The sequence below is a fragment of the Tamandua tetradactyla genome, chromosome 20 (assembly GCF_023851605.1).
Source record: "Tamandua tetradactyla isolate mTamTet1 chromosome 20, mTamTet1.pri, whole genome shotgun sequence".
NCBI classification, from domain to species: domain Eukaryota; kingdom Metazoa; phylum Chordata; class Mammalia; order Pilosa; family Myrmecophagidae; genus Tamandua; species Tamandua tetradactyla.
In genome coordinates this window covers 19,466,114-19,487,130 of record NC_135346.1, presented here as the reverse complement: position 1 = coordinate 19,487,130, position 21,017 = coordinate 19,466,114, and the positions used below count along the sequence as shown (strand labels likewise).

Here is a 21,017-nt window from a genome sequence, read left to right as displayed (position 1 = left end):
AAGAGCCTTGCGCTCACACCCATGTGCATAAACACTAAGGAATGTTCATGATCACTATTCTCCCACACTCTCACAAGGTCCTGCACACATGGCCAGTCCCCTCCTGCAAACACACACACAGGCAGGCTGACACTCTCCCACGCCTGGGGCCTGTCAGCCACATTTTCCATGGCTCCCTCCCTCCAACAGGGACAGGGGCAGGCCTGGAGTCTACATTCCCAGGTTTCCGCCCTGACCCTGACTCCCCCTTCCCCACTCAGAGCAGGCATTCCTCTGGTTGCAGCCAGATAACCAGCCCCAGGGGGGAGGCCTGAGGAGAGCAAGGCATTCTGGGGGCCAGGTTGTTGGTCTACTCTGGGCTGCCTAAACCCCAAGTCTGTTGCCTGGGTCTGGCTTGGTAGGATGTCAGGAACTTTCCCTGCAGGCAGTCCCCACCCTTCTAGAATGGCTAGAACAAAGGCTTACCTCCCTACTCCAGCAGCTTCCTTAAGTGCAGACCGTTGCACCCCAGTAAGGGCCCCCAGAGGTCTCCGAACATACCCACTGGATGCTGAAGCCCTCCCATGGTTAGGGACTATTGCAGGACCTGAGAACCACAAAAGCCCTCCCTAAGAGTCTCTCAGCAGAAGAAAGCCTGGGTTCCAGGCACCAACGACCCCTAGGCAGCTTTCCCATCTGGGGATTGTGGCAGTTAATTCTCACAGCTCTGACTGGGGTGCAGTCACTTGGTGGGCTCAGCAAATCTGGAGATATTTGCATACCCAGATGGCCAAGCCTGGAATTTCAAAGAATTTCCTGTGAAGAGGCAGCTGGCTTCCGGGTGGTGGCCCTGGAGGCTCACAGCTGTTGGGCTGGAACTGGGGAGTCTGGGCCCCCAAACAGGATAGACTGAAAAGGACAAGGGAAGAACATTTCCCAGGCCCGATCACTAAGTTCCAGATCTGCCTCTCCTGTCCCACGGCTCCATGCCTTAGAGCCTGAAGAGCTAAGTCCTAGTTGCCCACAGTGGATGGGCAGGTGAGACTGGGTTAGCTGACTGGGGGAACAGGGATTCCTGCCTCTGGGGAAATGCAACAGTGGGCACCAAACAGACAGCTGTCAGAAATATGGGAAATATCCGCTTGTTCATGTGAAGCGGTGGACAGACCTTTGCCCCCATGCATAATGCAGCCAGGTGGTTAAAGGCCTGGACCCTACTGAACCTGTCTACCTACTGGCCACTACAGTAATGGGGAGAGGAGAGGAGAGCTAGTGGCTTGACACTTCTGGCAGGTCTTGGGCTAGAAAACAAGTAGCTAACCTGTTCCCTCTGGCAGACTTTGACTGAACTAAGCATTGGATCATCCACTTTTGGACAAATTATGAACAAAGCCAAGCCCAAACCAGGCCTACCCACCCCAACAAAAGACCCTCTCAGATTATGTCCACGCATATTCACTGACCACACACCTCAGGGTTGTTAGAGCTGTGGGTCACCACTGCCCTCTGCTGGTCACATAGGCACTAGCACCCAATCAGACACTGGCCATCATTCACTTTTCACACCCAGGTAAGCACACTTTGGGCCCCTCTTTCATCTGTGGGCACAGAAAACCACTCCCATGAGTCAAGAAGGCTAGTAGGGGGCAAGAAAAGCAGGGAACAACCTGGGAGACAGTGTATCAGGGAGAAATTATAATTCTTCCCCCTGCCCCAAACATACACACCTGAAACTTCAAAATATGGCTGTGGGAAAGTGGGGTGATTGTCCAGGAGGACCTAACCAGCACTGCCCCCTAACTGGCTGGAGGAAGCTCCAGTTGCCCCTGCTGCCAGCTAGGTAGCCTAGCTTTTGTCAACTATGTTAAGTCTGGAACATCTCTCTCACTCCTGAGACAGTGCTGGCTCTACAGCTCCAAATGTCAGATTATATTTGTGGGCTGTTTCTAGGAATCTCCAAATCAGGGGCCACAAAGGAGTTCCAAAGCTGCCCACATTTCCTATGGAGAAATTGAAACCTGAAGAAGCTGGCAATCTGGGGAGCACCTGTTCCTGAGAACTAATCCCCTGCCCCACTCACTCAGGTTTTCTAGATACTACAATTTGGGACAGGGAGCTACTTTTTAAAAATTCAAGATTTTTAAGTTATTAGGATGAAGTTCAAACAGGAGAACTATAGAGAACAAGAGGCTCAGGGCAGGGAGAGAGGTGTCTGGGAAAATGACAGTTGTTACCCTTCATAACCTTAGGAGAAGTCTGAAAAGGAACCCAGCCCATTCACCAAGGATTGTGCTGCTCTTCCCTGTGCAGCATTCATAGGATATCTGGTCTGGGCACCCAGTGGCTTCCTCTTGTTTTTTCCAAATATGATCAACTATACGCTTTCAGAGTACACTATGGGGCAATGAGGTGCCCCAAGCCCTGGTTTAAAAGGCCACTCTTCCAGTAACAACTTACATTAACCATTTCAGGAGGTAAACAAATTTACAAAAACAAAAAAAAATCACTCAATCAAAAACTATTAAGCTGCTGACTTGACATTAAGGTGTTCATTTAATTTCACATCAGCTAAGAGGTAGATTATACTTTGTCTCTGATCAGATAGAGCTCCAGAAATAGTTCAAAGATGGAAAGTAATCATTCATCACAAAAACGGTCTCACTCTGCTTCAACCAACCTAGGTACAGAGAAACGGCAAAGCTGGTTGGCGACAGTATTACACATTCACATATACAAAGGCCTTAAAAGGCTTATCGTTCCTAACCTTTGAGCTTCCTCACTTAAACTGACTAAGGTTAAGATATGGCAACAAAGGAGGAACATGTTTGTTTCATGAAGATTAAGTCCGACAAAGGGCTAAAGGTAGTGATCCCCTGGCCAGTTTTCCTATTTCTAAGCCCAGTGGAGGAAACTGTCTGGAAATATTCAGAGGGACTTAAAAAACAACCACTTGCACCAGAGACTTGGTCAACAAAGGTTATAGTGCCAGAGAAAAGCTTTTAAAAAGGAAGGTTTTGGTGGGGTAGAGAGCATTCACAACATATAATGCATTTGCAACATAAGGAAAAATTAAATAGCGAACAGGTTCCAGGACTGTCCCAAAAGGAAGTCTATTTTTTCGTCTTAGATGCATAGCTCAGACAGTTTGCTACCTTCAGTTATTTTCATATTAAAATGTTTTTCTTGCATAACATCACAGCTCCCAAAATAACCCATCACTTGAAAAAAAAGTGTTTTACAATGGCAAAATGAGAAATCAAAAGGAAATAGGCCCTTAATATTAACGTCAATTTGGTGAGGGTTAATAAAGATGCTTATACCTGATTTTAAAGGAAGGAAAGGTGTATTTCTATCTTAAAAGACCCAGGAACTAAAGAAAGCTCTTCTATTAAAACCTAGCTATTGGGTGTTAAGGGATGCAGACTGAGATGAAAGCTCGAGTTTCACTTGAATCACAGACAAGGGACAGTTTACAGGCATCCCAACTATTATTTAAAAATAATCTATTTCTCCTGACAAGCCTCCTAGGGCTCAAAATAAGTTGTTGAGGCAAAGAGGAATGACTCAAAAGTGTAATATTACAGCATTTGGAAGTGGAAAAGGAATACCCCTAATGGTAAATCACGGCAGAGAATGTGAGGCCCTCTCTGATCACCTTTTCCTCCTTTCTACAGACTTCCCTGCCCCACCCTGTCCCAGCAGCCTACCTTTCAAGTCTTTGTACTACCTGAAAGTGTAGAAACTGGCAGGACAATGGTATTTCTGATCACTAGCCAGTAACAAAGCATGCAAGTATCTGAAATAATTTAGTTTTACCAAAAGAGATTAAGAAGCAAAGGAAAAGGAATCCATTCACTTGGGATTCCCTTGTAACCCACTGCCTCAATCAAGGTTGTTGCAGACTAATTTTTACACGTGCTAAAGCCAGAGAAACTCCTGTAAAGAGCAACGTGGTCCCAAGTAAGAACTTGCCTGAGTGATACTAGTTTTTTGTGAGTGGAGAAACTGACTTTCCTCACTGAGCCTTTGTTCTGGCCACGGGCACAAGTATACAGACTGAACTAAACACACTCTATATTTAAATTGACGAGATCAAACTGCATTCAAGGACCTAGATGTTGTTTGTGATCACCCAAACCCTTTCAATTGACACCTACAAAGGAGTGCAGAGCACTCAAATATCCATATTATGACCTACCAAGTGGTAATAAGCTGGCTGCTCTCTAGGATCGTCTTGTCGGATCTGTGTGAATGACTCACAGTTGATAGTATAGTTAATAGCAAGTCAAAAGATGATTAATTCCCACCTGCCCACGATACTGGGAATACAGGGTGATTTTAGATTCAAGGTCAATTCTAACTCCTTTCCCCACAACTGTTAACAGACAAACCTGTTCTGCCATGTCATGGACACTGGAAATATGAATAAATAATAGCAGCTAAATAAAATGTTGCACTTCAAGAGGTTTCATGTTCTATCACACTTTAGTTCTGAGATGGAGAAGCATTGACACTGAGAGATGAGACAAGGTGAACAAGTTTAAAACAAAAAGCAGTGGACATTTATTCCTCAATTTTTGTGCAAGAGTGTAAGGATGCATTTGAAAGAACCTGATGGCTAGAGAGCAACAGCTATGGCCTTCAGGCTGGCCCGGTGTACAATTAGATTAGGAGAAGGGAAGAAAAAAAGGTAACTTGCCTAGTTCACATGAACGATGTTTCTGGCAAACACAGCTGTTCACAAGTTTCAAACTACATTTTACTAGAGTCAAGGGAAGACTTCAAAAACGCCACATACAGTACAATTTTAAAATTGGATGAACAACTTGCAAATGTTAGTGCAAAGTAATCATGTAGACTCTCTAATACAAGATTGTGCTCATGTTTCCCAGGTTTCTTTAATAACTACAACCACAGAGGCTTAACTTACCAAATAGTGATGCTTTGTGTTTTATGTTCTATATACCAAGGCAATGCACAAAGTTTTGTTGAAATGCAGCTTAGTTTTCATTAATTAAGCAAATTTTGAATTTAACAGTCATGTTCCTGGAATGCTGCATAACTAAGTTTTAGGAAAACACTTTTAAGCTTAGGCCCCTATCTTGTTCAGTAAAATCACTCTCAAGATGTACTTTTTACTTTGTAAACTGGAATTGTTTCATGATTTTGAAATGTACCCAGTATAAATGAAAACATTCAGGGGTGGGGAAATATCCACCACAAAATCAAAAAGCCTATTCACACAAAATTATATGTAATGACTGTAGTAATCAGTTTATTACACAGATTAATCATTCTTAACGTACGAGCTCCAGAGGAGCAATTGGGTCTTTAAATATACACAAGTATTTCCATCAAATGAATTTTCACCCTTACATCCAGATAGACCTAAGCAGTTAAAAACATAAGAAAAATAAGAGCTATTAGCTATGTATTAACTGAGAAACCACATACAAACCAAAAAATATGGAGAAGAGAAAGAGGGGCTGAAAGGATAAAGACCGAAGGAGTGGGGAGATGTAAAAGAGTTGGGAACAAAGCCCATCACACTTTATGCACTAATAGCTCCAATCCATTTAAATATTGACCAGTTAAACTTAGACCTTAAAATACAGGATGCAAGTACAGTTTTAATCTGGTTGGTCGTAACTTTCACCTAAGACGTAGGTCCTTCAGAGTAAAATGAATAAAGGAACAGCTTCATGTTCTTCACTTTGCTTTTCATAACTGTTTTGAGTTTAAAAGGACTCCACTTAAAAACAATCTCCTACAGGTCAGTGGAGCTGTTCTTCCCCATCCAAGCACACACTATACCTACCACCCCTCACCTTGTTGTTATCCAAATTAAAGTCAATAAGGAAAGCTTTTAGTCTCACACCTAGGTTACGCCTGGAGAACTGGCTTGCCACACACACACTTTTCTGCTAGGAGGCAATGTTGGTACAGGAGTACAGTATTTCTAGTTTGTTGTTCCAAGTATGTATAACACGCAGCACTGCTGTATCAGGTAAACATGTGCACAGGGGAAGATGAGGCGTGGGCTCATAGAAAGCAGTCAAATGGAAATCAAAAGGACTTTCTCTTTCAGAGTTCCCCTATCTTTATTTGTAGAGGTTATCCAATAATTTCTTTAATTACATCGCATACTTCTGAGTCCATTCCCGAGCTATTCTGTTGTACCTGTGCACACAAAGAGAAGCTTGACTTAACAGGGGTGAAGCATCAGTGAGTAACCAAGAGATTTAATTCATTATCCCATCTAGTAACTTAAGGGTAATAACTTTTATGACATTCAGGCAAAACCACCTTTCTAGCCCAAATTTCCAATAAGCATTTAATCAAATTAGTGGAAGAGCTGTGAAGTGCAAAACAATTTCCTATAAATGTTACCTAGAGGCTTTTGATTAAATTTCAGCATTTGCTAGCCTATACCTTATTCTATACTTGGCCTGTTTCTAAGAAAGGCTTCAGCTCTTGATTCATTTATTTGGGGTTCTTGAAATGATATAATTCTATATTACATACTTCCTAAAATTATAAACTAAGTGCTTAAATTGAGACAATACTTTCCATTATAATGAATAAAACAACTTGTTTGGCAGAACTTATTTCAACAATTTGGTTGACTAAATATATCTAGGTTTACTGCTTCAAAACAGCATCCCAGTAGTAAAATAAGCAGGAAAAAGGTGTCACAATTCTATGAAAAAAGGGATGCAGGAAAATATGGTTAAACATTGCTATCAGAATGATTCAGGAAGTACCTTCTGGTAGGCATTCATGAGCACAATTGTAGATATTGGATTAAATTATTTTTCAATTAAAAATGTAAAATATAAAATCATAAATAGAAAAAAGGCATGTTGTAATTTTATTTGGAATACAGCCAGATATACTACTACTCAGACCTAAACATAAACAAAACTAAACTAAGAATCACCCACTCTCAATGTAGCTCCATTAAGAAAGACTTTATCTATAACTCTCCAGTCCAATAGATTTCAAATAATTTCTTAACCTTTTATATTTTAACTTTAGAGAACTATTCCATCTCTTCCATCTAGTTTCTTCTATAATCTCACTGAATAATACAAAAAAAGGTTAGAATACTTTTAAGTTATGCCCCTTTTGACATCCTGACTACTCTGCAATAATTCATAATACAATTATAAAATATCTAAAATCTGCTTGAAGTTTTTGTTTTTACAAGAAATTTGGGGCCTTTGTATCTTGCAGTATTTATTCACCTCCTTCCTTTAGATTATGCCAATTGATTGAAAATCAATTCCTTTTCCTCATTAATTTACAAATACCTATCACCTATCTAAGACATATGGGCCCACTTAATACAAAATGCTTTATGTCAAAATCCAAGCATAAGACATAAAGCTAGTGGATAGCACTCTGCAGAAAAGTTTTTCTAGAGAGTAAGAGTCATATGAAACAATCTGGGATTAGACCAGAATTATCTACTTACAATGAATCTACTTACAATGATATAGAATTATATCATCTACTTACAATGAAACTCAGTACAAATACTCCTTTTCTGCCCTAGCAGAGTATTAAGGTTTCATTTCTAAAACCTGGCCCATCTCTAGCCCTTAGTTAAGAGAGATATGAGACACATACATGTGTACCCCACCATGGACACTTTTCTATCTTACTATACTTACTTTTCTCTATCTGTTTTGTAGATCCGAGCAATCTCAGGCACTAAAGGATCATCTGGATTGGGATCACACAACAGAGAACAGATGGACAAGAGTACTAGAAAGAAAAAAAGGAGAAAAAATTGGTAGAGGGTAAAATCAAAGGGTTAGGAGAAATATGAGATGACAACACATGACAAAATTCTGAGAACCTATTCTATACTGTAGTGCCTAGCAGCTCTGTGAGGTCTTCCTAGTTTAATATTAACAGTAATCAACAAAAATTTTAAGAAGCCTAAACAGATTTTAGACTCAGTCATTAAAAAAAAGAAGAAGAAAATTAATGTGAAACGACATCTTGGTCACTCAGGTATTAGAATATAAACTCCTTTGCTTAAATGTTTCCCAATAATATCACAATGTAAGAAGAGTTGATATAACTGTCTCTCAATCTCTGTCTCAATTGCTAAGCTGGCTCAGGAAGGTGAAGTGACTGCCCAATGTCACTGGCTGGTAAGTAAATAGAGTATAATTAGAACCCAGGTCTTCCAAATCCTAAGTCAGGGGCACTTTTCACAGTGCGTGAAGCTCAAATTTTTAGAAGCCCATGTTCAGGGATAAATGCCTTTCAAAATTTCAGAGTCACATTCTATTAGTGCTCTTAGTCAGAAATGACAACCATGAAACCCAACAATCACTGCTTTCTCAGTAGCAGGTACCATATTCAGATGTAATGGAGTTACTTCATTTCTAGTGAAAAACAATTCAGTCTAAGAATATAAAGGCCACAATTGTACCCAACTGGGGCTGGCAACATAACTATTACAGAACATACTTCTAACTGAGGTTTCAAATTCTTTTCAGTGATGACTTAGAATCTCATCTAAGCCATTTCCTTAGTGACATGTAGCAGACTATGAAGGCAAATGTCAACAGTACAATTTCCTCTGCTCTAATTTATTAACTTATATATTCTTTATTGAATACAAAGATGGAGCCATGGTCACGGATTATTTCAATAGTTTCTGACACACTGAAATTCCAATTCTTCTATTCAGATGCCAACAGTACTTGACTATCTTATTTCCATATAATGCTCTGTGGCAAGAAGCAATGAAGGACTCTGGACCCCAGACTACTCCCAAAATATCAAATTCAGCAGGAAAAAAGACTGACTCATTTTCCTACCAAATCTATTCTATAAAGACCAAGGGGTGAAGAAGTTGGCATGCCCTTCACCATTCAGTTTGGTAACAAAAAAGCTATTTTCTTCCCTTACAAATATACGGAAATAAAAACATCAGGAAAAGATGTTTTCTGACTTCATTCCTGTTGCCCACAATTCTGGCAGATGACATTCCGAGAACATCTTGTCTTCCCAGTGTCAGGTGCCATCACCTGATGCCCTCTTCAAGCACAGAACATTCTAACAGCAATTTGGAAAGATTTCATGCATTTCCTGAGAAACAGAGGAGTTCTAGATTGTTACAGTGAGTTAGAGATTTTTGAATGCTTGTGAAATTGTTCACTAAGGAAAGAAGAAATCTATTCTGGCCTATCAAGTTGGCACGAGTATAAGGATTTTTCACCTAGCCATACTGCCAAATTATATTTAACACAACCTCCCTTTACTTATTCTTCTAATTATACTAACAAGAAAACTTTGAAAACATAAATTTTAAAGAAACAGCTTCTCTGACTTTCTTCCCAGGAAAAGAAGGGGTAGTAGTAGTTATCTGGACATGGTGAAAAGTTCTTTTAATTCCTATAAAATTTATTTTGCCTTTTAATGTACTCCTATTTCTATAATGTGGATAGGCTCTTCACTGAAATGACAAGACTTCCAAGTATATACATTCATCATCGATATAATAATACACTCAGTGTGATAACCCACAGACACTCCCAATTTTACAAACATATAATCAAGTGACTTTATGGGCACAAATATCTGGTTCCTTTAAGTTTTCTGTAAATTTAAATCCCTGACATATTTTCAAAGTGGAGGGAAATTCCGGTCGAAATCAGTGTCCTTTAAACAGACTATACATTTAAAGGGATGACAAATACCAGATAATAACCACACATAGCATTTCCTATTCAGACCTTTCACAAACTGCTTGCCCACACATTCAATTTACCAAAAAGGAGTCATTAAAACATTAAACCTATGTAAGTTGGTAACAATCAAATTCAACACAAAAGCACAATTCTTTTTAAAAATATTGATCCAGAGAGAAATTTCTAATAGCCCTAATAATTTAAAACACCTGAAAAATCAACTCAAGGCACAAAAAGAGGAAGGAAGAACACTATTTACAATAATTTCTAGCTATCCAGGCATGCTTCCCAATCCCAATTTTTCCTTCTTTAAGTCTCATTCTAGATATTATATTTCCACTGCTACCTGGAGAGGGAATAGCAACCAATAAGATCTTCAACAGACTAGGAAATCGTAAGGACAACAGATATATGAACGCTTTCTCAAGAAGCTCTTGAACTTACAGAGGGGGACCAGTTCTTCAGAAAACTTTTTTTTTGGGGGGGAGGGGGGAGTTCCTAGCATCCCCAGAAATTGCTTTAATGATCCACAAGGTTTTCTGCTTTTTGTTTTGTGTTTCCTTTAAAAATGAGTTAGTAAAAATGTACAAATCTTAAAAATGTTTTTGCATGAGGAAGAACAAAGGAATGTCATTACTACAGGGTGCTGAAAATAGATGGTAATTAATAGTTTAAAATTTCACCTTATGTGTGAGACTAAAGCAAAAAATGTTTATTTGGTACAAAATTTATATTTTGACTAGTGCATTTCCAAATATAACTTATGTAGACAGCTTGATTGAACACCATAAGTACTTGGAATCTTGGGTAGGACATGAGATTTTGTTGGTTTGTCCAGAGTGATGCCCCGATGAATCCCAGAGTGATTCGATCAGTGAGTGGAAAAATATTTGCAAAGTCCCCTTTGGGGAATGGTGAGAATGGGGAGAAATTCAACTTTCCCAAGTTGAATTCTTGATATTCTCACAAGCAGTGTGGACAACCAAAGCTACAGGTTGAGCCCCCAGTCTTGGGGTTTGTTCATATGAAACTTAACCCCACAAAGGATAGGTCAAGCCTAGTTAAAATTTAGGCCTAAGAGTCACCCCCAAGAGAACCTCTTTTGTTGCTCAGATGTGGCCTCTTTCTCCAGCCAACACAACAAGCAATCTCACCACCTTCCCCCTGTCTACGTGGGACATGACTCCCTGGGGTGTAGACCTTCCTGGCAACATGGGACAGAAATCCTAGAATGGGCTGAGACTCAGCATCAAGGGATTGAGATAACCTTCTCGACCAAAAGGGGGAAAAGTGAAATGAAACAAAGTGCCAATGGCTGAGAGATTCCAAACAGAGTCCAGAGGTTATCCTGGAGGTTATTCTTATGCATTAAGTAGATATCACCTTGTTAGTCGAGATGTAATGGAGAGGCTGGAGGGAACTCTCTGAAAATGTAGAGCTGCGTTCCAGTAGCCATGTTTCTTGAGGATGACTGAATAATGATAGAGTTTTCACAATGTGACTGTGTGATTGTGAAAACCTTGTGTCTGATGCTCCTTTTATCTACCTTGTCAACAGACGAGTAGAACATATGGAATAAAAATAAATAATAGGGGGAACAAATGTTAAAGTAAATTTAGTTTGAAATGCTAGTGATCAATGAAAGCGAGGGGTAAGATGTATGGTATGTGTAATCTTTTTTTTTGTTTTTGTTTTATTTCTTTCTTTTTCTGAATTGATGCAAATGTTCTAAGAAATGATGAATATGCAACTAAGTGATGATATTGTGAATTACTGATTATATATGTAGAATGGAATGATCACATGTTAATGTTTTAGTTCATTTGTTAAATTTTTTTAAATTAATAAATAAAAAATGAGTTAGTATGTATCTTATGTAAGTCATAGATGGACAAATATCTAAAACTTTTTATAATAGTGACTTTACCTCAGTTATTTAATTGATAACAAGTAAACAGTAAACTATGCATTTTGCTTCTTTAATTGTCACAATTACAATAAAATAGTTATCATCCCTATTCTACAAACATAAAACCTGAAGAACAAAGAGAATTGTTAATGTATCCAGTTTTATTTAGTAAGAGGTAGAGCTGAGATCTAAACACAGGCAGCTGGATCCAGAATATCTGTTCATTACCATGAAGCAATGTGGCCTGTCTACATGTATGCATTAAAAGAAATGGTAAAATATAAATAGAAAATAAAAACTTTTTACAAACCATCCAAATACCAAAACCAACATTTTCTATCTCTCTAGTTATTTTAACATGCTTTTCTACATAACTCAAGTTAACAACGTATACAAATTTTATACTCTTTTTTCAGATACAGTATTTCCCATTCACAAAATTTGTAAAGAACAATACTGTACTACATGCATGTGGTAGAACTGATTTATTTCTTCCCTTACTATTGGATAGGAAAGTAATTTCTAATTTTCATAAATAATGTCACAAATGCACTGGCATAAAAAGTTTTTTCAGCATTTGGGACTATTTTCTTAGGACACATGAACGAAACTTAGACTTACTGGATCAAAAGGTACGGATGATTAAGTCTCTTAATACATACTGGCAGGTTGATGTACACTTTTACATATAGTACAAGCGGTCATGTCAAATGTGCCTTTGTTAATTAAAAAGGTGAAGAATGGGAACTCATTTTAATTTTCATTTCATTGAGTATTTGGTTCCCTTTTTGTCCATTTAACATTGGAATTTGGATTTTTTTTTTCTCTTACCGACTGGTATATGTTCTTCATATTTTACTCATACTAATCCATTATCATATTTGTAGTCTTTTTCCATATTTATATTTTGGTAACTTCTTCTTTTAAACAATTGCCTTAAGTTTTTATGAAACTACCTCTAGTGATCTCTTTTTTCATCACTTCAGATTAGAAAACTGAAATTTGATAAATATTTGCTTTTGTTTTCTTCTGTAAATTATGCTTTGAGTTTCAATCCTTTTGTGAATTCACGTGGATATAATGTTGAGGGACTGTAAAATTTCAAATTAACACATAAGCCAAGGTTAATTAACTACATACCTCAATTTACTGATATTAAAAAAATATCTAACCTACTCATATAAAGTAATGAGCTGCTGAATTTTTCACTGCAAACTTCTTTTACATTTCCAAATGGACACACACAAAGACCCAAGACTATATCAAAGACAGTTAAGATGCGCAAATAAAAATTTAAATGATGATGCATGATTGTTCTGTAAATCCACAACGTCTCTAATTAAAAAGAAAAAAATTTACTAAGTTGACCACCTTAAAGAATACATCTGTTCCTGACAGAAATTTAAAGACAGGTGAAACCTCTAACAGTCTGTGTATGAAATGACCTACATATGTTGTTCTCCAAGAACCTACTATCTGTGTTTAATAGCACAAGCTTTTTCTAAAAGGACTATTATTTCCTATTCCGGAACTGTGTCTATCCTTTCTGTTCATGGATCTCATGGCTGAAAAGACATTAACTGCTCTAAAACACTTTCAGGACAAATGGTCATCTTCCAACCTATGCTTGACTGGTACTGTGGACAGACTAGTCACCACACCAAGGAAGACCTATGCTTGAAAGTCCAACTGTCTCCAGCAGCTCAAATTCTATTCAAGAATACGATGAACTGTTACCTCCTCTTAAAAAGAACATAATAGTCTTTTCAAAAATGAAAAACCTTTAAAAACAAAGGATAACCTCAAAAAGACATAAAACAAACTAAATGGAAAGATATTCCATGTTTATGAATCAGAAGACTCAATAGCATTAAGATGTCAATACTGCCTAAAACAATTTACAGATTCAACACAATCTCAATAAAAATTCCAACAGCTTCTTTGCAGAAATGGAAAAGCTAATCATCAAATACATAAAGAAGGACAAGGGACCCAGAATAGCCAAAATCATTTTGAAAAAGAACAAAGCTGGAACACTCACACTTCCCAACTAAAAAACTTATTACAAAACTACAGTAACCAAAACAGTGTGGTATGAGCACAAGAGCATACATATATCTCAATGAAAGAGAAATGAGGGTTCAAAAGTAAACCCTCATATCTATGGTTAAATGACTTTTGACAAGGGTGCCAAGTTCACTCAATGGGGAAAGAACAGTCTTACACAAATAGTGCTAGGACAACAGGAAATCCACATGCAAAAGAAAAAAAAGTGGACCCCTACCTCATACCGCACAAAAATTAAATCAAGAGGATCAATGACCTATATAAGAGCTAAAACTATAAGACTCCTAGAAGAAAACATAGGGAGCTATCTTCAGAGCCTTGTATTAGGCAATAGATTCTTAGGCTTTACACCTAAAGCATGAACAACAAAAGAAAAAACAGATAAATGGGACCTCATCAAAATTAAAAACTTCTGTGCACCCAAGACATTAGCAAGAAAGTAAAAAGACAACCAATGGATCGGAGAAAATATATGGAAAACTATATATCTGATAATTTAATATATAGAATATATAAATAACTCCTACTACTTAACAAAAAAAAAGACATACAATCCAATTTAAAAATGGGCAAAGGATGTGAATAGATATTTCTCCAAAGAAGATACAAAAATGCCCATTGAGTACGTGAAAAGATACTCAACATCAGACATCAGAGAAATTCAAATTGTAACTACAATGAGATACCACTTCACACCCTATAGAATTATTACTTTAAAAGGGGGAGAGGGGACTCACATTAAAATATCAAAATATTCATGTTTCAACCAAATACAATATAAAGAAACAGTAAGTGTAATAATTAGGTTCAGGTGTCAATTTGGCCAGGTGATAGTGCCCAATTGTTCTGTTGCTGTGGACTTAATATCAGCAAGTGAAATCATCTATGGCTGATTGCATCTGTGATCAGCTGGGGGGAGTGTCTTCCCCAATGGGTGACATTTGATTTAATAAATTGGGGTCTTAAAGGAAGAGTCAGGAGAGAAGTAGCTCAGCACACTACAGCTCAGTACTGACACAGACCCAGATGTTAGGAGACATCCACATACCTCTCATCACAGAGGAACCTAGATGAAAACTTTCCTCCAAGGAACTATAATTCTGTAACCTAAATAAATCCCCTTTATAAAAGCCAGACCATCTCTTGGTGTATTGCATTCTGGTTGCCTTAGAAAATCAAAATAGGAAGTGATGGCCTATGCAAAGAAGATTAAAGTTTCAGAATCCATCAATGAGGAGAATCAGACCTGGGACATTCCAGGACAAAGATACTAAAGGAAGTGAGGAAAACAACAGATTAAACACAAGAGAATATCAACAAAGAAGTGGAAATTATGAGAAGAAACAAAACAGAAATGAAGACCATAGTAACATAAATTTAAAATGCCCTAGAAGGTTCAATAGTAGATTGGAGCTGGCAGAAGAAATAATCAGTTAAGTTGAAGACAGGACAATTAAAATCATCCTGTTTGAGTAGCAGAAACAAAAATAATGAAGAAAACTGAACAGAGCCTGAGGAACCTTATGGAACACCAAGTATACCAATATACAGATTGTGGGAGTCCTAGAAGGATAAGAAAGAGAGAAAGGGGGCATGGGAGAATACTCAAATAGTGACCGAAAATCCCAAATTTAATGGCAGACACGACCATTCAAGATGCTCTACAAACTCCAAACAGAATAAAACCAAATAGACCCATACCATGTCATATTATGATCTAACTGTCAAATGCCACAGATAAAGAGAGAATTCTGAAAGCCTCAAGACATAAGCTACATGTCATGTACGAGGCAACTTCAATACGACAGTACCAATTCCTCACTGGAAACCACGAAATCAAGAAGACATTGGGAAGACCTATTTAAACAGCTGAAAGGAAACAACTGTCAACCAAGATCCTTGCATCTGGCAAAGCTGTCTTTCAAAAATGAGGGAGACAATCCCAGGTAATAAATAGCTGAGGGACTTTGTCACAACTAGACTGCCCCTACAAGAGATGCTCAAGGGAGTTCTGAAAGTTGAAGAGAAAGAATACAAGACAACTGACTGAAGCCACATGAAAAAGTAAATATCTGCAGTAAAGTTAATGACATTGGTAAAATAAATTCTGGCACTATTATATTTTTGATTTGTAACTTCCTATAGGATATAAAAGGAAAATGCATAAATATAATGATTTAAAAAAGAGAGACACAAACCAAAGTTGCTTTATCTTGGCATCAAAAACCCATTCTAATGATCATGATGATGAATATACAACTATGTGATGATATTGTGAGTTATTGATTATATACCAAGAATGGAATGATCATATGGTAAGAATGTTTGTGTTTGTATGATGCTATGTTTAATTAATTAATTAATTAATTAATTAAAAACAAACAAACCAACCCATTTGATTACCTTTTGAAATAGTTAGTGCTGGAGACCACTGTGACCGTAGGATATCAAGACAAATGCTGCCATTACTGTTAATATTTGGATGGTAAATTCTTGTTGTAAATGCAACCTACAGAAAAGAGAACTTTTTGTAAGCTGGTGTATTACTATCATAAAAATTATATAAAAAACAATTCCCCTTTAGCTTTGCTGTCAACTTTGGAAAAAATATCCCAGCTGTACCATGTTGAGCTGGCACTGTACAGAAATTAACAGCCATATTGGTCTAGAAACATTAAACTTAATTTTTTTCCATTTGTACAGGGGTAATGCACTGTAATAAATATGTAAGGTCTTACGTACATGGGCTTGATTACAGAAACTAACAAAGTATTCTCTAAATAATGAAGAAAAAGAAAGAGAATTGCCACATCTCAATTACCTTAGGTGGTTTGAAGGGATAATCTGTTGGGAAATGAATTGTCAAGAAAAATACTCCACCCTGGTAGGGACTGTCATTCTGTTGATGACAAGAAAAGTAGGGTTAAAGTGAGTAAATTACATAAATACTTATTCAGAAATTAATCTGAATACTTACTGGACCCATTATTGTAGCTTGCCAATGGAACACTGAAAAAGAGCAACAACAAAAAGTCACCATATAGCAGTATTCACACTGTACCTTTAAATCATAACATCAAATCACTACTCTCCATATAAACCCCGTAAATTTATAATGATTCCAAGGCAAGATGAAAATCCTAAATCAAGTGTAAGTCTGAAGAGAAAGAAAGACAGAGAGAGAGAGAGAGAGAAGACTAATATGATCTACAACTTTGATAAGCAACCCAGTGGAAGAGTATTTGTGGCTTAAAAAATCCTGAAAAATTATGTGCAGGAGACAAACTTTTTGACAAAGCCCAAAGGTCCATTTATAAAATAAAAAAGCATTTCCTTACCTCAAAGGGTAAAAATAGAACCAAAAGATTCAAGTCTGTTGTATTATATCATTACCCCAATACAATTATATTCTACACTTTCTTTTACAATGCTGGTGGTATACAGAACTGCAACTTCAAGACAGACAATACTTGAACGAGGAAAGATTGATTTCTAGGTTATATAAAGATATTATTATGTGTGTGCAATTTCTAACAGTTCTCATGCATAGGTACTTAGAATTATTAGCCCTTCAATAAAAAAAAGAAAGTATCAGCTGAAAGCCCAGGCTTTATTACAAACTCTAGGGAAAATCCAAGTTATAAACTTTTTAAATACAGATATCTTCTCTTAAACTACAGAATATGGTGCATGTTCCATATAGAATATGGTGCTATAGTTTGTGCCACAAAGATAGCACAGAGATAAAAAACTCAGAGTATTCACTTATTAGTATGTGCTAATCATATTAATAAGTGAATCATTCAGATCAGCATTCATGCTGAGATCCGGGCATATCAAGAGAAGCTGTCACTGAGGTCAGATCTGAATAATGCAGACCAGTTAATTTCTGTCCCAAAGCAACACATGTAAAGTCATATGAAAATCCACCAGATATCAGTCCGAGTTCTAAAGCTCCTTCTCAATTCCTGCATATGGAACTCTCCCTATTGTTGATTCACCCCTCACTGGGGTCTGAAGCTCCAAAAAGTAGCCTGTTTATTCAGAATTAAAAGGTTAAAGTAGGTACCGCTGAGAATCCCCTTCCTAAATTACTCATCATCAATACTTTAAAAATTCTTCATACTTTCTACCATACAATTTTCTATGGATTAAGTAGCTAAGGAGAAAGCCAATTTGAGCAACTAAGATTGGTCTAATCTCTCAACAAAGGTCCTAAAAAAAGCCCCTAATGTCCTAAGGTCTTGTTTGGAAAGAAAAAATTAAAGTCTTACTCTAAATTTTATCATAAACCTTACCTTCTGACAACTGGACCAGACCAAAAACATACAGCTAAATGGAGTAAACAATCCCCATAACAAGGACAATAATACTATTAGAAAAAAAAGATGATCAAGCTACAGGTCAAGGCTTTAAGTCTAGCCTTCTACTTGACCCTTTTATATTACTTAAATTTCTGAGCAGCTGTAAATGGGAGACTATAACTACACCTGCATTTCTGATCAAATCATATAAGATAATTAGAAGTAGATATATAGAAATACTGAATCATTAACTATTTTTTTTCTTTTTCTTAAACATTTTTATTGTTAAATATAACATATACAGAAAGAAAAAGCAGTGATTTTTCAAAGCATACTCGAACAAGTAGATACAGAACAGATTTCAGAGTTTGTTATGGGTTACCATTCCACTAGTTCGTATTTTTCCTTCTAGCTGCTCGTATATTTCTTATTAGACAGGGTTTAAATATTTCAGACTTTATTTTCATAGATGTCCTTGTTATAAGTTTAAATGGGAATGATATATGTTTTATAAAAAAGGAATGAATCTTAGATTTAGACTTTGCAAAATTCTTCGATTACAGTGTTAGTAAAATAGGAGCCCCTATTGCTTGGTAAAATAACAAGAAATTCATAATTCTATGCTAGCTTTCCCCCCTCCTTGCAAATATTTTTTTGTTTCATACCCCAAACACTCTGAAATGAATCAGGGTATTACATTAACTTGTTCAGAATACTAGGCTCTCATTTCCTATTCTAGGTTCTATGTCAAATAAAGCTGAATTAGACTGTCTAAATTGACCAGCCAGGTCAGATAGTATGCCATAAAAATGTAAATGTTTTTATTTTGCCTTTTTTAAAAAGCAATTTTGTTGAGATAAATTAACATACCATATAATCCATCTAAAGTGTACAATCAGTGTCTTCTAGCAAAATCACAGAGTTGTACATTCGTCACCACAATCACTTCTCAAACATTTTCACCCTCAGTAGGGTTCACTAGGTTATACGGTCCCATGTTTCATTCTCTGGTTTTCCTTTTAGTGACATGCAGGATCCTAAACGTTCCCCATTAACTATTTTAAGTCCTAATTGCTTTTTCCTTCTAATCTTTTTAAGATTAACCCTTTTAAAAGAAGTTATTAGGAAAATTTAATCAGAACTGCTGGCTAAAGGTAAAACACTTCTTTCACCATCACTGCTTATTCTTCTAACAGGAAACAAATCATGCGTTATGCTGTTGTGGTAGTTTAGATTCAGTTGTCAACTGGCCAGATGAAGGTGCCTAGATCTATTGCTGTGGACATGAGCCAATGGTACATGAACCTCATTTGTTGCTCATTACATCTGCCGTTGGCTAGGAGGTGTGCCTGCCGCAATGAATGATGTTTGACTTAATTGGCTGGGGCTGAAATGAGAGAGTTCAACATAGCACAGCCAAAGCAACTCAGCACACCTCATCTCAGCACTTGCAGCTCAGATCAGGCCTTTGGAGATGCAGAAAGAAATCACCCTGGGGAAAGTTGTTGGAACCCAGAGGCCTGGAGAGAAGGCCAGCAGAGATCACCCTGTGCCTTCCCACGTACAAAAGAACCTCAGTTGAAAGTTAGTTGCCTTTCCTCGGAAGAACTAACGAAATAAATTACCTTTTATTAAAAGCCAATTCATCTCTGGTGTGTTGCATTCTGACAGCTAGGAAACTAGAACAGATGTATATTAGAACCTATCTAAAACTGGACAACCTTGAACACTCAAGAGCCTTGGAGCAACAAAGCTGACAAGCTGACAACTAGAACATTTATAATTCTGAAAAGGATACCCTTCATAATCAAACACAAGGAAAGAGCAATATCCTCAACTACTACTACAATCTCTCTTACATCTAGTGCTCCAGAAAGTTAAAGAAATCCTAGTGTGTTTAAGTAAGATTCTTATGTTATTGAGATCTCTTACAAACAACACCTACAGTTTACTTAAATGCAATTTGTATCAGTTAGTAATTCTTAATTTGATTAACATTCACCAATACAATGAAATATACGTAAACCTTTGGCATTTAAAGCTCTAAATAAAAACCCATTACCACTGAACTGCTAACACTTTAAGTTATTTGTTTTCACTGTGATAAATAGCCAAATTCTGTCACCAGAAAAATGAACGAACATATAAAAGCTAAGAGAGATAAAAGGAAGGAAATTACTAATGTAAGGCAACAGAAACCAATGATATTTATATCTCTTATAAAATGATCTAGAAATAAACTGAAAACACATCAAGGTGAATTTAATTAACTAAACCATTCAAAAAATCATCACTTAAATCTCTACTTGAATATTTTAACATGCTGTTTAAATATAAGAATTGGAGTCACCAACTTAGGTCTTCCTTTGGGACCCTCCTTGACTCTTTAACTCTCCTGACTGAAAGTATATAAGGAGGGAAGAAGACAGTGAGAGAATATCTAACCAGCCTCAAATAACGACGTTTCTAGACATTTGCACACCAATGTTCACAGTGTCATTATTCCCAATTGCCAAAGGATGGAAACAACCCAGATGTCCATCAATCAATGGATAACAAAATGCGGTATATACATACGATGGAGTATTGTGCAGCTCTAAGAAGGAATGAAGTTTTAGACCCAAGAGCCAACCCCCGTAAGAATCTCTTTTGTTACTCAGATGTGGCCTCTCTCTTCAGCCAACACAACAAGCAAACTCACCACCCTCTCCCTGTCTATGTGGGACATGACTCCCAGGGGTGTGGACTTTCCTGGCAACGTGGGACAGAAATCCTAAAATGAGCTGAGACTCAGCATCAAGGGACTGAGAAAACCTCCTCAACCAAAAGGGGGAAGAGCAAAATGAGACAAAATAAAATGTCAATGGCTGAGATTCCAAACAGAGTCAAGAGGTTATCTTGGAGGTTATTCTTACGCATTAAACAGATATCACCTTGCTAGTCAAGATGTAATGGAGAGGCTGGAGGGAACTGCCTGAAAATGTAGAGCTGTGTTCCAGTAGCTATGTTTCTTGAAGGTGACTGTATAATGATACAGCTTTTGCA

At 37.3% G+C, this 21,017-nt stretch overlaps 1 protein-coding gene across 8 annotated transcripts in view; it reads right to left on the bottom strand.

The window, feature by feature from the left end:
• Positions 1 to 251: 251 nt before the first annotated feature.
• Positions 252 to 21,017, bottom strand: part of UBE2D2 (ubiquitin conjugating enzyme E2 D2) — a 90,540-nt gene continuing 69,774 nt past the window's right edge. For all 8 annotated transcript variants that reach the window (XM_077138637.1, XM_077138636.1, XM_077138638.1 and 5 more), the window contains 5 exons: positions 16,646 to 16,677; positions 16,490 to 16,567; positions 16,072 to 16,177; positions 7,656 to 7,749; positions 252 to 6,159 (listed from right to left, as the gene is read on the bottom strand). In XM_077138637.1, coding sequence (XP_076994752.1) covers positions 6,114 to 6,159; positions 7,656 to 7,749; positions 16,072 to 16,177; positions 16,490 to 16,567; positions 16,646 to 16,677 — 356 coding nt within the window. In that variant the 3' untranslated portion in view covers positions 252 to 6,113. The remainder of the gene's footprint in view (positions 6,160 to 7,655; positions 7,750 to 16,071; positions 16,178 to 16,489; positions 16,568 to 16,645; positions 16,678 to 21,017) is intronic.